Consider the following 17,940-nt stretch of genomic DNA (forward strand, 5'->3'; position numbering starts at 1 on the left):
ACTCTCCAGATGTCTAGGCGAACGAAATATAGGGCTTAGGTTCTATATAGTCAAAGAGTATATAGTTTACTCATCAATTGGCCGGATGGTGTAGTTGGTTATCACGTACGCCTCACACGCGTAAGGTCCTGGGATCGAACCCCAGTCCGGTCATTGCTTTTTTGCATGTCCCATTCTGACATTGTCCGGATGGACGTCTTGGTTATGAAGCATGTTTTTATTTTCTTTCTGTTTTTGGTTCATCCTGCAGCCAATTAGTTGCTTCCAACTTTTCTCACCATTTAACCTAGTACCACGCTGTTGTGCATAGTCAAAGTTACATTTAGATGCTGCAATGCAAAAATGCAAGTCTAGTCTAGAACCCATGCAACTTCGTATAGATTAATAATTATTCAGTAGTTTGAACGTATAACAGATATAACAAAAAAGGAATTACCTGTATATGAAGCTATGAAAAAGAATTTCCAACACAGGAGGGGTAATTCAAGCTTCTAAGGCCCAGCCTGGAACCATGACTGTCAGTTTTGACTGAACAACTTTGTAGCCACCTTCCACTTAAATTTCGAGACTACTGATTGCAAACAAATCAGATGTGAGATTCAGTATCATAGACCGGGTCTCAGGCCACTCGGCCAGTATTATAGTCTACTCAGTTGGCTTTGTAAGAAATGCCATCTTGGACTTATTCACAGGCCGGATTTGTGTATACAGCTGTTTATATAGACCCTAACTAGATTAATGTTGGCTATAGTATAGAAGCATATTGAATTTGCATACCGAAGCGACCAATCATTTGAACGAGCCTCTAAATCAGAGTTACCCCCATGGGTAAGAATTGTGTCGTACTTAAGGGCTATGCACAAGTTTCAACCTTGGGATGTCCCTAGGCTTCACAGCGGTTGACTAACAAGAGATTTCTCTGCCTTCAAATCCCCACAGTCTGCGACATTGCAATGATGCAATCCACACAAGGACTCTAACGCGAGACTCTACCATGTCACGATCTACGGAAAATTTTCTTGTATATGAGCCGGAGAGAGGAAGAAGTATTGGACTCTCAGTTATATAGCGCAAGTAAATACCCAGCTTCGGTATACATATCTCAGTGCCCAAGCCTACATCGCCCGCCTTCGTATAGGAGTCAGGATAAAAATCAGCACCAAATAAGTGATGGTAATATTTATAACTCTCGCTGTGTTTACATACACTGTTTATCTAAACCCTGTCAAAAGATCTACAGCATCAGACTCAACAACGCCCAGGCTTGAAAGAGCTTTCTCAAAAGGTCTTCCCCGGTATCCAAAAGACTAAGGCGAAGACTATCCGCTCAATCTGCGGCATCTTCCTCGAATCATCACCAAATTCATACAAGCCGCGGTATCCTTCATCGATGGAACCGAAAAGGGCAGAGCATGGACCACCAGGGCGATCCGTGAGACTTCCTCGGCAATATCCTCCAGAAGCCGAAGAATTATGAGATCTTCTGGGTGCATAACCTTCTGCAAAGTAGTTTTATCATTGGCTACTATTACTATGATTACCGGTGGTATTGGCACTTTGTTGGGATCGCCTTTTATTCTCGAAGCGGTACAGAAAAAGAGATACAATGAGGGTAAAAGCTGGGCCTGGGTTGAGAACGCTACTTTAGCTGCCAGGAACGGTTCCTTGTTTTATGCCAAGGACAACCTATTCCATAGACTTGGCTGCAGCTATGCCTGGCTAACATGCAAGATGAGCTTGTTTTTATCCCTCCTGAGGGCTGGTTAGCGGTTATAGATACGAAGGAGCCGAATGCCGATCAAGCCTGAGTTTGGAATTGGCTACATTGCTGGACTTGATGTGGGTGACTGAATGAGTTGGACTTGGAGAGTAAGATTGCGATAAAATGTCAGAAGATGCGCAGTAGACTAGCTAAATAGAACTGACTACATTGTGTGTTTCAATTCTTATCATTCCTGCATGTCCAATAACGCAAGCACGTAAAGGTAATATTGGGAATGCGGGATTCCGTATTACCTAGTAATCTACTGGGGAAATCTAAGGGCTGCAATGAAGAAATGACGAGGTCTCTGCTTTCTGATCTAATGATAAAATGAGCGTATTTATAGGCCTGAAATGATCATTTAAATGACGCGATACACGCGATATCATGGTGTAGATAATGATCAAGGGCGCTAATCTAAATGGAGTAGGGTGGTGGCTGATAGCGGAGCTTTAGTGGTAATTTTGGCTGACAGGTACAGTCCCAAGGAAGTCTGAGTAATTATCTCTAGTTTCCGCCCGCGTCTCATTACTCAGACTTTCCCTCAGAATAATAACGACTTAAAACCGCCCCTATAAACCACCTCCAGCCTGAAGGAAAATACTCTTCCAAACCTCAGCAGACTCAACCAGACTGTCATGCTGCAGGCCAGGAAAGGCCGCCGCTTCAAAGTCAAGAGCATCCTCACACTCCCCGATATCCCCACTCCAACACTTCTCAACATACTCCCGCCCCTTCTCCCCAATCATAGAGTCACTCCCCGCGAAGTACGCTCTTACCTTCAGTCTCTGCCCTCCTCCGTTAAGTCTCGCCTTTTCAATTTCCACCAGCTCCCTCACATAACGCGCATTATCCTCGCACTTGCCCCATGTCTTCGCACTATCGGCCCCCTTCCGCAGACCCTGCAACGCCTCACTATTAGCCCCCACCGTGTTCTCCCCAAACATGCGCTTGAGCATTAGATCATAGATCTCAACTTGAACATCTCGCGAGATGCCGTACTCCGCCTCAATCTGGCTTCGGTTCCTCTCCGATTCGGCATTCTCCGCTATGCTACTGCTACTAACTCCGGAGGAGATCCCGTTCGAGATTTTACCAATAGCAACTCCGCTAGACGTAATCACCGGGCCAAACTTCAGAAGCAGAAGCTTAGGAATGAGATGCCAGAGCCCAAAGGCTGTAGTCGGTACGTATTGGGCCATTTGCAGAGATGTAACACCAGAATGAGACGGGTGGACCCATGGCGCTACGTATCTCCGTTAGAAATTAACATGCAAGAACAACACAACGAAGAGAAGATAACAAAAAATGCATACCAAGGAAGGCGACAAACGGCCTCACCGGATGGAGATACTGGCGACAATAGAACAGCGTGTTGAGAAGATAGATCGTCCCCAGGGAATGCGATATTAGCGCGACGTGCTCGATACCTAGATGCGTTAGGAGACGGGGGACCAGCTCTAACCAGATGGGGAGTCGTTGGTCGAGCGGGACGTCCGTGGAGTTGCCCATTCCCGGCCTGGTCTGGGGGATTAGGACGAGAGATTGAGGATGGGTAGGTGGGGAGACTAACCGGTCCACCACTAGGACACGTACGCCGAGTTTCTCTGCGATTGCGTGCATTAGAGCGCCTGTGTATCGGGAGGCGAACATGCCTGGCATGAAGAGGATGGTTGGGGGATTGAGGTTTGGCGGGTCGGGGGTAGATCCGATATCCGCGTAGGTGACCGTTAGGGTGTCATGGTCTGCTGTGGCGGGAAGGGTGAAGCGGCGGTGGAAACGGGGGTGGGAGATGTAGTGGAGGGCTATGGCGTGGGGGGAGTTGGAGTAGGAGGACATTGATTGTTTTGAGTGACTGTTCTGGGGATGTTTGGTACAGATCTATCTTTATATAAAGCGAATCTGTATTTATAAATCGATATATAAGAAGTTCCCAGACGCACTTGTTAGACACGCAGCTGTTGCCTTATGTATTGCAATGGCCTTGGCAGTGGTATGACCAGCTGACATGGAGAATTTTCAGGCTGCAAAGAAACTTAATCAAGTCTCACGTCATGTGAGCACAAGGCTTCCATATTTAGGACCTATTTTCAACCTTTCCTAATTAATGGATTGCATCAATGACAATTACAATGGCGGTTGTCACAAAAAGGCCGTATAACATGAGCCAAGATCTCAAACTGGTCCTGCGTGGGCAACAGAGACCTTGGCTTTCCGACCCCAATGACAATAACAGGAGTAATAGTAAGAATTAAAACGGCAACGACAACAGCCACCTGAGTGTAGAAGATAGCAGGGACGCCATCTCGTGCAATCCACGTAGGCTGAAAGTATTCAATATCAAAACCACTTGCTGTACGCCATGGTTGATGATAGCGGAATCCGTTGAACCAATAACCAAAGGCATATCCTACTTCATTTATCAGATACTACACATCGGACGAAAAGGCAAAAGAAAGACGCACCAATGTGGCCCCCAATGATGGATGTCCATCGTAACGAGGCCGACTGAACTGTATTGAAAATATAAGGAAGTTGTGCAACAAATGTTGAGACGGTAACCGTGATACCTTAAGGCAACTATTAGCGTTGAGGTTCGATGGACGGGATTGGAAGAGACGACGTGGCATACCAATAGACCAGCCAAAGTTCACCATAGTTACAACCTTGGTCAGAAGAAGAGGGCACTTGAATAGATAAACGACCAACAACTTAGTCCAATATCCAAGGGTCCGGCAACAGGAAAGTTATGTTTTTCCATCCCCAGCATCGACTGTAAAGGAGAATTACGCTGGCATTTGTCGTCCCTTGACAAAGTAGGTTTCGTAACCAAATAAGTATATCAATATAGTGGATATCTTGTATATGACAGTCAAAATACCAAATGAAACCTTCCTGTTGCTGCCAGCGCCTATATATCCAGCTAGGGCAGGACCAAGAAAGGGCCTATCAAGAAAGTAGTTCTCCTGCAGTGGTTTGTTAGGCCTCCTGTCAAGCGATTCGATATTTTAGTATCAATCTAAGGGGCTCATACCTAATGTTCATCTTCTGGGGCAAGTCTGCAGATAGTCAATAAGCCTTATTATCAAGAAGCGTGCCCCCACGCGGGCTCGATTCGCATACCTTCAAGGCGATGCATGCCATGAATAATTGGCAAGTCGACGACCTGCGGAATAGTGCCAAATAGACCCTGCATTGACCGAAATACAGTAAAAGCGCCGTAATCATTGGATAGAGTCGCACCGAGGACCGTGAAGTGGTGATAAACTGTGGCTATAACCAAATAGGGAGACCTTTTCCTTGTTAAATTTTGCGTCGCACATCGCACGAAGGCCTGCAAGACGGCGCTCGCCGTCCGTAGGCTTCAATAAAAGGGATGGCTAGAAGACCACCAATGCTTTGTAACAGCATACCGTAATTCATAATAGTCGCTGATGATCAACGCTGATACTCTACACTAGAGCCTGAGGAACAATCAAGGTCGATCCCCATGTCGTTCCACTACATTTGATTATTAGAATGTGGTACCGCTTTCCAAAGTATATGACAACAACACTCACCCATCGGCTAGGATCGAGCGTGACATGAGTGCTAAGAATACCAAGCGCTTTTTCGTTGAACGCTAGTTCCGAGGTTTACGATCCTCATCATCTTCCACAGCCGTGATACAGGATTCCACCTTTTCCGTTATATCGTTGTTGACTGTATCTGCTGGAAACGTTGGCTGTTCGACCTTTGGTTCTCATTGCGTTGAGTACCGCGATTTAGGCCGTAGGTCAAGAACACACTGAAAGGATATTCTTCGAAGAGTTTACCTCTACCAAAAGCCCTGAACGAAGTTCAAGAGGAGGATCGATAAGATAATTAGGTGAGATAGGTGGGTAATTGCGTTGTCCAACTTCGTTGAGTAGCTTGAGAACTGAATTATGCTCGAACCCACTGTCCGGGATAATCAAGCGAGACTCTAAGCAAGGGAACGTTACCTGATCGCCCAAAGTCCGCAACCACCATCTGTTTCTCCCGAGAATTCGGCAAGGCTAGACCTTGAATAGGAATTAATGATTGAGAAACCGAATCTATCGCTTCACGTAACACTACTCTGGACAAAAGGGACTGATCGGCAAGTTGGGAAATGCCTGACAGGGGTTAAGTATGTAGTGTCAGTAGCTCATGCAAGCGATGTAGCCGTGATGCAATTAATTAATATTAATATAACTGTGAATCTAACATTTATAGTGACACAGATTGGATAGCGATTAGGCCTGATGACCGTACAGCTGACCCCGACCCTGGAGCACGGACAATTCGGCCACCGATATGGAGCGGTTTGCTTTTCAATAGGGTTCCCGTGTTCTTTAAGTGTAGAGCCCTCAGCTATAAATTGACGAACAGTTACTAGAATTAGGTGCTTTAGAATCAGTTTTTGTTCTGATAGTTATCTACTACCTGCCTTTTGATGTTGCTATCCCCTTTAGCCCGCATATACTTCCTGAGTTGACAGATCTTCTGCCCTGTATAGTAGATCTTTGACATTTAGTGAGCAACATTATACCCGTACACAGGTTGCCATCTGAATTCCCACCTTGTTTGACCAAATGTCTGTTTGTTGAGGAGACACAGTTCGTATACGGAGCCTGCCTACATGAGACGATGATCTCTAGCAAATTTTCAAGGATCCTTGACTCTTCCTTTCATCATCAAAATGGCTTCATCTCCGCCTGGATCAGTTCTTGCGAGCACAGTCACTTTGTTGGTTTGATTTGCATTCTATAACCTGGTGCGGTATAGTCACATGTTAATCTAAATGTCGCTGCACTTGGCTTTGTACCTGCTGCCATACACTTTGGTCTCATTAACACTCTAGCAAACATTGAAGGTTCAGCTAGTGGGGAAGATGTGCTGACTGCGTATAGAAGTAGCAAGGGACATAAGGCTGAGGTGGATGTACCATGTTAGTAATGGGCCTTCATCATGAGAGTCACCCCTAACTAGGACATGCAGGTTTACGTTTAGTCCGTAAGAGTGTTCCACTGGAGGTTAACTGCAATATAGCCTGGGACTTACACAACACAACTTACTCTCATGTAGAGGATACCTTGTGTGCCATATCTGGGCTGGGCTTTGCTGACACCACCAGCGACGATCTGTACAGCGCCAACACTATCGCTAAACTCCTGGCTGCTGTGCCTCCTGCCGAACATGGGGCACTTCACTTGTAAGCTCTCCATATAGCATGGAAAAAAGGTGGCGTGTATATAAAGACACAGCACTTCTCGTGACCTGGAGATTTTTAAACCGTGCGTACTCGCTCTAGTACAGCCGAAGCCCTGCTCGGGGCCGCATTTTTGATGCGGAAACTAAAAGCGGATAACTTCAAATATCCCTTCAAAGAGCTAGATACGCCCTACCAATACGCCTATCAGTTGATGGGCCAGGAAGAGCTATCGAAGCAACATACTTACTCCATCATGGCCGCGGAAGGCCGGTTGGACAGCTTTAACCACTTCATGGTTGGCAAGATCATGAAGACAAGTAACACTCCCGATCGCCTGAAAGTACAGGGATACTACTTACAATCGGTGCTCAATGAGGCAGGAGATGCTTCCTCAGCTATCACGGTCGATATTGGTGGAGGGCGTGGAGAGCCGCTGTTGGATATTAAAGCGGCATATCCGGAGCTGCAAGCTTCAGATCTCGCGGTACAGGCGTTCAACCAAAACATCATTGAGGTTTCAGGTGTCACCCTTGCCACGTGGAACTATAAAGAGGAGAACAGCCCTCAGCCCGTTAAAGGGGCCTTGATCCATCATCTCGCGTATTCTTCATAATTCGTCGGACCTGGAAGCCGCGCGGTTGTCACAGAAAATATCCGAACTCATGACGCCTCATTCTCGTCTTCTAATTCTCGAGTTTTCAAAGAACGTGAATTATGCCAAGATGCATTCAGCCATGATTGCAATGTACGGAGGACGGGAGAGAAGCGCTCCCGAATGGCATCAGATGGATGCGTTAGCGGGATTGGTTGAGATGAGAAAGATTTGAGATGGTTAACTAGTATTTTAACTGGTGTGGGAAATAATATTTAATGTAGATTAGTGCCTGCCTGCCTGAACGTAAGTCGTTTGGATGGCCAAGACTAGGGATTCACAGGTTAATGATTGCAGTACATATAACCGAATGTTCTAGGTAACATAAGCACTGGCCATGGAATACCTATTGGCTGCAGCAGTAGCTGCATCTCATTTTCCAGGGATACAACCAACGAATGCTCGCAGTGCCTGGTTAAATGGCTTAGCTATGTTAAGTCTTTTGGCGATTCTAGCTTAGCGTTTCACATCCTTTGCTCTGGATATGTATTTTTATTCCTATCTATGCATATTTCCGCCTTCATGCCTTTCAACACAAGGTTAGAGTAACAAATTCAACCGTTTAATATTTTTCACTCTAGTTGGCCCTCTAGTTTTGCTTTCTATTTTCGTCTAGCGCACCCCATAGGCGAGACAGCCAAGCGAGTGGGTAAGAGACCAAGCCATAGCCCGACGCGATCAAACCACCTCTTTCAGGTTTCAAAAACAGTCATTGTATTTTTTAAAAGAGGCTAATAGACTGCCAGTGAAGATTCAAATTCTATAGGTCTTATCCTTTCTGGGGCCCCTATTTGTTAGAGTTCTCGGTATAAATAGGCTCATCTGGGAAGGATATCTAGTTTTGAAGGATTACGCGAACAGAAGAACGAACAAAAATGAACAAAAGAGATTCTATCGACGTGTATGATATTACGACGGTTTGAATCATACATAGACTTAGGCAATAGAGCATCTTTGTCTAATCTCATATAGTAGCACTGTGCGGACCGAAGCCTTACCACGCCGTATGTTAAGCAATCAAGACTATATCCGTTCAGATCAAGTGCTGATATCTGTACAAGGCCGAAGGCTAATAGGGTCAACTACTTCCACTATATGTGGGATGGTCTTCCGCCCTAATGGATCTGTTATATGCCAGTCGTCATCCGTGCAGACAACGGTCAGCTTTGTCCAAGGAAGTATGCAAATTGCCCTTAAATACAGGAATCTGTATTATATTACACAGAGACTGATACACGGATAGGATTTAATTCCACCATTGACTTCTTCTCAATAATACTCTCCGCGGTACAACTCTGGCGATTTACAATTCGGGCAATAGATTCTGAACCGGTCCCGCGTTTGCACCTGGGCGCTAGGATACGCAGGATGCCCAAACAAGCCCTTGTTCGACGCGTGTGGCAGAGAGTGAACCTTAGTGGACCCTTGATACTTTTAGGAACTGCCTCTGTTGTTAAGATATATGTGGGTGCTTGATCATGACAAAAACTGCGTTGTTAGAATTCCAATGACCCATATGCGTGGCTGTAGCTTCTCAAGTCTATCGAGGATATGAATGATATCACACATGAGTTCGAATTCTACACGTCTATTCAATAGACCATCGGCTGACAGCTGGGATATAGACAACATTATTTCTTTTATTCTCTGGGTAGATTGCGTCATATATTGACACTTGATCTTCCATATAGAAGGTGTATGCCCAGAGATCCATCACCGAACATCTAGTAAAATAGAGAATTACAGTATCCTGCTTGCAACTTTGTCCCTGATGATTCGCCTCTGTGTATCTATGGTATCAAAGGACAACGACCGAAGTGGTGGCTACTGGTCCCATAATGATTCAAGAGGTACTCATCCGGCCTCGAACTCGGCTCATGACCACATACGCAGAGCAAAGGGGCTGTGGGTATGTTGGGGATGAAACAATCGCCGACGACATAGATGACCGGAGTCAGGAGAATGGGTAATGAGTTGACCAAAGTCACCGGCGTGGTGACCTGCAGAATAAGTCCTCCGATAGTGTCATGGTGCGGACTGATATTGTTGTTCGAGTGTTCTTCCGAGGAGTCGCTGAGAGACTTGTTGTTTGATCGGGCTGTAGAAAAGAAAAGTTTATATTATTCTTTAGCTTTATGATACTAATACTATTTTCTTCGCTTTCATACATAGCCATTTTTAGATGCTTATTAACATCTTGATGGATAATAAATGTAAAGTAGATATATCTGATTTTCCACACCTAGCAAAGAAGCTCGTCGCTTTGTCTTTTAGTACTCGGGTTATGAACGGTGAGTAGGGTGTACGAACATATGATGCTAATATCCTGAATGTAGTTCTGTGCATTATGCCCCTTTTTTTCGTCGCGGTAAGAATGAGCTATCAACATAGATTCTTGAGGTTATGGTAATTAGATCTTTTTCACCGCTGTCTCAGAAACTACAGATCTAATAAACACTCAAAAAACGAGAAAGCTTTCACTAAATGACTTACATAGAACTGTTATAGCTAATCATTAGGTCATTAGTACCTATGACTTGTGCAGATGTTACAGTCATGAACAAAAATCGTTCCACGGATATATCCGAAAACTTTTCCTTCAGCCTATAGATTCTCTTCCGTAACGATTTTTTTCCTTCCTCCTACAACTTTCTTGAGAATCCATCACCTCCATATTAGCCACAGCTCTTACTCTCTTACTCCAAGAAATCTCGATGCATGTCGAGAACAAACCAACTCACCTCAAGAACTACAAACATCCTGATCCGATTCAACCATGTCTCAATCCCGGAGCAATAGTTCCCAAGAAACACTAGTTTCAATCAAGGGCTTAGAAAGAGGTCCATATACCATTGAGCGCCCTGAAAATAGCTACATTATCAACATTTCCGAGCCCAGCTATGCAGAGAGCATCAACAGCTGGAATGAAAGCCAGGCTAGCACCATAAAGCCATGTAAGTCGAGCCATGGAAGCTGAGTTTACATACATTGTCTGATTCTCATCTCACTGGCTTCGACAGCCGAAGCCAGCTCTGTGAGCCGGCGTAGGTGCTGCCGGCGTAGGTTCCCATGCGATATTGTTACTAGGGTGTACTTCGTTCTGATGACATGTATTCTGGTCTTTGCATTTCCTCATATTTTAGTCAAGGTTATGAAGCATAAGGTCGCATAAACAACAATTGCATATTTTACCATTGGCTCTGTTCATGATTTTTTTGTTGAATATGGAATCATTGCTTTGGTTTGTTGTGCAGCTTGTTAGCGGGTTGGAGCGAGTTATATGATACCCGTGTCTGTTACTGAGAAGGAAAAGGGAGATAAAACTGTTGTACTGGCTGATATGCCGGCACTATTACCTGAAAGTGAAAATGATTCGGAAGGAATTCGATACTTTCTAATGATGGTACAGAGGAAAGTAACTATTTTTGATAGCATGGAAATCGCACCCCTAGACCTTTTTCGTTGATTTGAAAGGGCGCATTCTATTATTTGGATCAATAGCTGCAGAAATACTAATATTTGTGTAGACATACCTACAATTATCCTACTTGGTTTGGTAAATTTCTCTATAGCCGAAAAGAATAGTCAAAGGAACTATGAAGGTATAGTAGCCAAACTCACTCCCAGAGGGCGGAGCACCACAGTCCATCATAGAGGTAAGCAGTGGGCAATGAAAATATGGCCATTCTATTGCTACAGCGAAAGATAGCTAGCAAAGGAATATCATAGGCTTAATAACACCGTAGCCTTAGCGAATTAATCTGCCTTGGAATACAATTATTCTATCTAATATACATATGTAGGCCTGTCAGATCTATCGGAATTGCTTAGATTACTCAGAATACTCTAATTCAACGTTTTGGAATAACCAGGTTACATCTGAGATTCTAAAACAATATGTCGTCTGCATATGGTATATATTGAGCTAGACTACTCACCGAGTTAGTAGTGCACATATACATACGGAAGATGAGCCAAAGTTATATATCACCTTCGTACTCCATATCATTAATTAAGTAAATTCCTTAATCTAAGCATTATGAGTGATCCAACGAGTATTCCAAGTGATATTGGTAATAAACTTATCAGTGCGTAGTGTTTGGTATTCAAACGCATCTGATCTGTTGTTCACCGTAATTGCTTGCATCTTTACCTAGCTTCCACTCCTTACTCTACACCAGTTAGGCCACTTACCTACTTCCACTCAAAGGGAGTGTTATTTTTAATCTTGATTGTTTTCCCTTGCCATTCCCTTCCACCCATTCTGCTCCCTCTTTATGACCCTTGCTATACTAACCCAACAATGAAATCAATGGAGACATTCAGATTGAGTATGGTTGGTGACAATAGAATAGGGATGACCAAAATAGAAAACAGTGCGAACATAAAAACTAACCGATCTGGTGTATATAAAGTATACAAACTGAACCACGTTGTTGGAAACTTCCCCAGTTTCCAAGACCCTCAACCCTAAATTCGTACCACTGAATTTAACCTTAAAACTTACAGGTAATTTTCGTCTTTCCCCACACCGCCCCCGGCCTGCAACCAATCATGGGACATAAAGCCTGACTAAACGACCTGAGATTTCCTCCGCCTCTGGAAACGGGATTTCGGACGGATTTTCTTTTCCATTCAGTTCGCTTCGCTCTGACTCGCGGCTCTACTTTTTTTTTTTTCCTTTCCCTTACCCGAGTCATTGCTTTTCTTATCGAAGGTTCTCACCGATTCGATCACTTATCATTGGCGTGTCCCTTAAAATACACCTCCCCCCATTGTGTTACCTCGAGCTGCCACAAGACGTGCGCAGCTCATCGTCACGACGTCTTCCACAAAGCGCCGTAAGGTAGCAGAGCCTCGCAGACCAGGATCCCTTCCGGGTTTGTCGTTCGCCTCGCAGGCCGGAAGACGTCACGGACACCACAACTCCGATACAACGTCCTCCTCACCACCTTATCCTCGTCTGTCCTCCGATTCCAGCACAACCCAACGCCAAGGCTCGTCTTCCTCTCCGCAACGTTACATCCCCGCCCATCTGCAGGAGGAAGTGCTTGGGGCCAGATCCCAGGCTGCTCCTTCGCCTACCCCGGATTCCACTGAGAGCTCCGTCGACTATCCATCCGCCGCTTGCGCTGGACTCTCCCTCTCCAGCGATCCGCCAACAGATATGTCTGGCTCCGATCAGAGAGACGCCAGTGTTCCGCCCTCTGGGCGTGAGACTCGCTCATCCTCCCCCGGCGTAAAGCGGGTGGCCCCCGACGCCGAACAGGATGTGGACATGGATGTGGTTGTAACCGAGAAGGGGACCCATCCCGACCAGATGGATACGACCGGAATGGAGGACGATGACTCGACTGGCAACGATAACGCTTCCGGATCTGACAACGTTTATCCCACTCCTTCTAGCATGTCGACTTACACCGCCTCTACCGCGACCAGGGCTCACTCCAAGGCCACCCCCGCATCCGAGCGACCGTCCTACGATGACCAGGTCGCAAGAGTGACATGCTTTATGATGCAGCCCTTGAAGGAGGGACAGAAGGGATATGTTGTGTCGATGGCATGGCTGAAGCGGGTGCTCTCCAGGAGCTCTACTCACGCAGACAAGACGGACAAGACCGCTGCGGAAGGGGAAGTTGGTCCCACGGATAACTCGGACTTGGTTCTCGTCACGGATCCCGCGAATGCAAGCTTCAAAGACGAAAAGGGAGAGCCTTTTGTGCCCTTGCGCCCGGGCTTAGTGATGGGCGAAGATTTTGAGATTGTACCTCAAGAAGGATGGGATTTGATTCTGCAGTGGTACGGCTTGGCAGACCAGTCCCCAGCTATTGTTCGCTATGCCCATGACACTAGCGTTGGCGGGGATTCCGAGAACATCCAATATGAGATTAATCCGCCGATTTTCACCATCTTGAAACTCCCCAGCCCTTCCACTGGAATTACCCCTCAGACCCTGAAGGAGAAGAATATGAAGCCCGCGCGGACTCTGGCTAGCAGACATACTAACTTCCAGAAGTGGTTGAAGGAAGCTAAAACACTGGCCAATATCGACATGTCGACTAAAGTACGCGTTTGGAGAATCCTGGGCGGTCTGGGCAGTGCCACGGCCTCTGCTGCGATGACCCCTGCTGCGTCGCGAAGCGCTTCGCCAGCACCTGCAGCGTCGATCGTCGCCAATGCCGGTAACAACCTCGTGCTAGACCTGAATACCTTTCTCTCGCTGTCAGAGGGCGCTCAGCGGGAGTTGGTTGAGGAGGCTAAAGATCAGACTGCCAACGCGAATTATAACGGTCGAATGACATTGGATGTTGCTGGACTCGGCGGCAGCGATGTTGTCGTACTAGAGGAGCGTGTACCCGGCGGAGAGTGGGTCTCCGAGGCGTCCAAGCAGACACTTAACCGTCTTGGTGTGCCTTCGGGTGCCGTCAAGAATGGCGTGTCATCGAAACTGAAGAACAAGAGCCCCACCACTAGTGGTCGGTCATCTCCAGTACCAGAGCCCGTGAGGGGACGGCGAAAGGATGGAAAACCTCGCGGTTGCACAGGTCTGAGCAATCTTGGAAACACCTGCTACATGAACTCTGCTCTTCAATGTGTGCGAAGCGTCGAGGAGCTGACCTATTATTTCCTGAGTATGTTCAGACGTCATGTCATGTCATTGTGTCAAGAGTTACTAACAAGCACGATTTCTAGACGACGTTTACAAGCAGGACCTCAACCCTAGCAACCCACTGGCCCATAACGGCGATGTAGCGAAGGCGTATGCAAACTTGCTACGGATGATCTATGATGAAGCTGGCCAGTCCTCCTTTGCTCCCAGGCAATTGAAACACACCATTGGTCGCTACGGTCCGGCATTCTCAGGGTATGGACAGCAGGACTCTCAAGAATTCCTGCTATTCCTTCTAGACGGTCTACAGGAGGATCTGAATAGGATCATGAAGAAGCCTTATATCGAGAAGCCTGACTCCACAGATGAAATGGTTCATAACAAGGCGGCCCTTACCGAGTTTGCAGACAAATGTTGGGATATCTACAAGGCTCGCAACGACTCTGTCATTACGGATCTCTTCGCCGGTATGTACAAGTCGACTCTTGTCTGCCCCGTCTGCGACAAAGTCAGCATTATCTTCGACCCTTTCAACAACCTTACGCTTCAGCTTCCTATCGAGAATCTCTGGGGCAAGGAAATTTTCTACTTCGGCCTACATAAGAAGCCGGTCCGCTTTGATGTAGAGATCGACAAGAATTCCAGCGTCAAGTCCTTGAAAGAGCTCGTGGCCAAGAAGCAAGGCACCGATGCTGAACGCCTGATAATGGTTGAGATCTTCAAACGCAAGTTCTACAGGATGTTTGACAACACCAGCTCTATTGCTGAGTGTCAAATATCCGGGAATGATGAAATTGCTTTCATTGAAGTGGAGTCAGTGCCGACTAATTATAACCCGGACAAGCCCCAAAAAAGCTACTTTTCCTTTAGCAGGTCGGACCAAGAGGAAATCCCGACCATTGACTCTCCCAAGGCTGATCGCATTCTCGTGCCCATTTTCCACCGCGTGGACCGGTCAAAGCACAAGCGGGACCTTTTCGGTGTACCCTCATACATTGTTGTTACCCGGGACGAGGCTTATAATTTTGATGCAATCTATGGAAAGGTCCTTGTTGGGGCGGCTACAATGACCACCCGTGACTTCTTGAACGAGGTAATCCCCGGAGAAGACCATCAAGAGGCAACTCAGGAGGATTCGGATACTGTTGTTATGAACGATGACGACGCGAAGTCTGCGGATTCTAAGATCAAGGCATCTTCTGTAGATGGCGAAGATGGTATGGTAGACGTGTCTATGCGCGATGCGGACTCTGCCTCCCAGGGCTCCAAGCCTGCCACTGCTCGCTCCGAGAGCTCAATTCCGGGTCGATTCCGGGATCTCTTCGAGCTGAAGATCATGAAGGGCAACGAGCCTGTTCCCCTTGGCTGGTCCTCGGTGGAAGATAACAAAGAGTACCCCAAGATGTCTTTCCGTATAAAGACGAAGCCAGTCACCCCACCGGAAGAGGTAGGTTTAAACACTCTTGTAAAATCGGCACACAACGTATGCTGATGGTTCCAAACAGTCTGAAGAAACACCTGAGCCTACTGATTCGAAGGCTGCTGACAATGGATCGGATACGAGTGGCGATGCTGAGGTTTCTTGCGCCCAGGCCCCGGTTGCTATGGTTCAGATTCGTCCCCTGGTTCGACCAGGCGAGGGAATTGTAGTAGACTGGAACGAGCAAGCCTATGATGCTCTTTTCTGCGGAAACAAGAAGGAGCGTGATCCCATTCGCGGGCTGCCGACATGGCTGGACGTCGAGCGGGTTAATGACCCCGAACTGAACAAGCGGCGTCAACTTCGCCAAACACGCAAGAAGAGGGGTGTTACGCTGGAAGAGTGTCTGGATGAATTCAACAAGGAGGAGATACTCTCCGAGAACGACGCATGGTACTGTCCACGCTGCAAGGAACACCGTCGAGCTAGCAAGAAATTTGAATTGTGGAGGACACCTGATATCCTTGTCATGCACCTCAAGAGATTTAGTGCCAGCCGCGGTTTCCGGGATAAGTTGGACGTACTTGTTGACTTCCCTGTAGAAGGACTGGATATGAGCGGCAGAGTGGAAGCTCCTGAAGAAGGCAAAAGCTTGGTCTATGATCTTTTCGCGGTTGACAACCACTATGGTGGCCTTGGAGGCGGCCACTACACTGCCTATGCCAAGAACTTCTTCACCAGCCAATGGAACGAGTACAACGGTAAGCTCGAAGCGCCCACACGCAGGATAGTGTAATGGCTAACACATCTAGATTCGAGTGTCTCACGGCCCATTGACCCTCAGAGTGTGGTGACCTCGGCCGCCTACCTTCTCTTTTACCGTCGCCGGTCCGATCGTCCGCTTGGCGGTAAGATTCTGGAGGAGATCACAGAGTCATCTACTCGACCAGCGAGTGAGGCTGGCTCGCCGAGCGAATCTCGTGGGCAATCGCCGTCGGGGGACGGTCGGCGTCTCGGCGGCTCATCCCCCAATGGGTCGTCGAGCGTCTTAACCGGAGTCGGAGCAGCTCACCAGGCGGGAAATGGTGGTTCGCAAACCGGAACCCAAGCGAAGAACGGGAATGAGGCCGCGCCCCCCGAATACACCAGTGACCCCACTTCTGGGGAAAAGAGCATTGATAAAGAAGAGCGACTGGAAGGTATGAGTTTTGACGAAGTCGAGTTCGGTGATGGAGCGCAATCCGATCCGTTCCACTTCCCGAGTCCGCCCTCGTGGTCTTTCAACCGAGTCCCGGATGCTCACGGCCTTTCACAGATGACCACAGCGATGCGGGGATCCATCTCTGATGACGACGATCTGCTTGACGACGATGCCAGCAACAAGGCAGTTGGCGGAGGCGACTTCAGCGATTCGGACCTCCGATTGGCCTCCTTGGCGGATAGTCCGAGAGGTCACGGGGGGGCTTACCCAGGGACCCCGATGGAAGAGACTCCCATTCAAGACATCCCTCCTCCATTGGAAGCGGACGATGACGAGGACGAACTACCTGTGGTGGAGCTACGAGTGAACGATGAAGACCGGATTGTGCCTGAGTAGACGGGCACAGCCTTTTCTTTTCTTTCCCCCTTTTTATTTTTATTTTTTATTTTTATTTTTTTTTTTTTGGAAACGCGACATGAATGATATTGGTAATCTGGTCGCTGTGTCGGCGACATGATGATGCTTACCGTGGGGCTGATGATCTCAATGAAGGAGTCAGTTCTTTCCTCTAATTGCACTTTCTTTCTTTCCCCTGAAAAAGTTGAGTGCCTATGCAAAGTCAGAGTATAGGGACCACTTTTCCAATCTCTCGGAAGTGGCATCTTCGGTGGGGTTGTTGCATATGGTGAAGAGCATATGGACGGCGGGATCAAGCTGTCCTTGCATTTACATTTTGTCTACGGAGGACTTTATTTCGGGCCTCTACACCGTGTTCTAAAAGCCTTTCTTTTGTTGGTCATGGTAGAGCAGCATGACAGCATTGCATGAAGAATTATATCCGTTTTCTTCACCGGTACTTGTGGTATATCAACAATATCGTAGTGATTGCAGTAGAATTTCGACGCATAGTATATCCATTTGAGCACATGGCCGGTGAAACCGATGCAAGTGATATAAATCTAGTGCCCGATTAGATCAGATGCTGTATGGAAGCCCTGATGACTCGGCGCTAAGTCAGCTGATTTCTATCTACTCAACCCGGTGATGTCAAGGGACAGCTGCGCACATCCAGGGACACTT

At 47.0% G+C, this 17,940-nt stretch overlaps 4 protein-coding genes and 1 non-coding gene across 5 annotated transcripts; 3 read left to right on the forward strand and 2 right to left on the reverse strand.

Moving 5' to 3' along the window:
- Positions 1–79: 79 nt before the first annotated feature.
- Positions 80–153, forward strand: BDW43DRAFT_t30. The gene has a single exon. It is a non-coding gene; the product is annotated as a tRNA-Val (tRNA).
- Positions 154–1,706: 1,553 nt separating this feature from the next.
- BDW43DRAFT_263067 (alpha/beta fold hydrolase) lies at positions 1,707–3,751 on the reverse strand. The gene is made up of 3 exons (XM_032040504.1): positions 3,336–3,751; positions 3,079–3,281; positions 1,707–3,008 (listed from the first exon to the last, which is right to left on the reverse strand). Exons 1-3 carry the CDS (start codon positions 3,599–3,601, stop codon positions 2,335–2,337), a joined length of 1,143 nt encoding a protein of 380 aa, XP_031904948.1. The 5' UTR covers positions 3,602–3,751; the 3' UTR covers positions 1,707–2,334.
- Positions 3,752–3,879: 128 nt separating this feature from the next.
- On the reverse strand, positions 3,880–4,419 carry BDW43DRAFT_306808 (uncharacterized protein; the record flags this gene model as incomplete). Its single annotated transcript, XM_032046108.1, has 3 exons — positions 3,880–4,172; positions 4,228–4,332; positions 4,395–4,419. 3 exons carry the CDS (start codon positions 4,417–4,419, stop codon positions 3,880–3,882), a joined length of 423 nt encoding a protein of 140 aa, XP_031904949.1.
- A 2,045-nt stretch (positions 4,420–6,464) lies between these two features.
- BDW43DRAFT_321206 (putative O-methyltransferase) lies at positions 6,465–7,804 on the forward strand (the record flags this gene model as incomplete). The annotated part of the gene is made up of 6 exons (XM_032049286.1): positions 6,465–6,515; positions 6,551–6,713; positions 6,764–6,778; positions 6,851–6,977; positions 7,077–7,548; positions 7,625–7,804. 6 exons carry the CDS (start codon positions 6,465–6,467, stop codon positions 7,802–7,804), a joined length of 1,008 nt encoding a protein of 335 aa, XP_031904950.1.
- Positions 7,805–10,405: 2,601 nt separating this feature from the next.
- BDW43DRAFT_306810 (putative ubiquitin-specific protease UBP12) lies at positions 10,406–17,256 on the forward strand (the record flags this gene model as incomplete). The annotated part of the gene is made up of 6 exons (XM_032046109.1): positions 10,406–10,583; positions 10,650–10,663; positions 12,440–14,261; positions 14,323–15,686; positions 15,745–16,420; positions 16,472–17,256. 6 exons carry the CDS (start codon positions 10,406–10,408, stop codon positions 17,254–17,256), a joined length of 4,839 nt encoding a protein of 1,612 aa, XP_031904951.1.
- Between the last annotated feature and the right edge of the window lie 684 nt (positions 17,257–17,940).

Source organism: Aspergillus alliaceus (assembly GCF_009176365.1).
Source record: "Aspergillus alliaceus strain CBS 536.65 unplaced genomic scaffold BDW43scaffold_4, whole genome shotgun sequence".
In the NCBI taxonomy this organism is placed as follows: domain Eukaryota; kingdom Fungi; phylum Ascomycota; class Eurotiomycetes; order Eurotiales; family Aspergillaceae; genus Aspergillus; species Aspergillus alliaceus.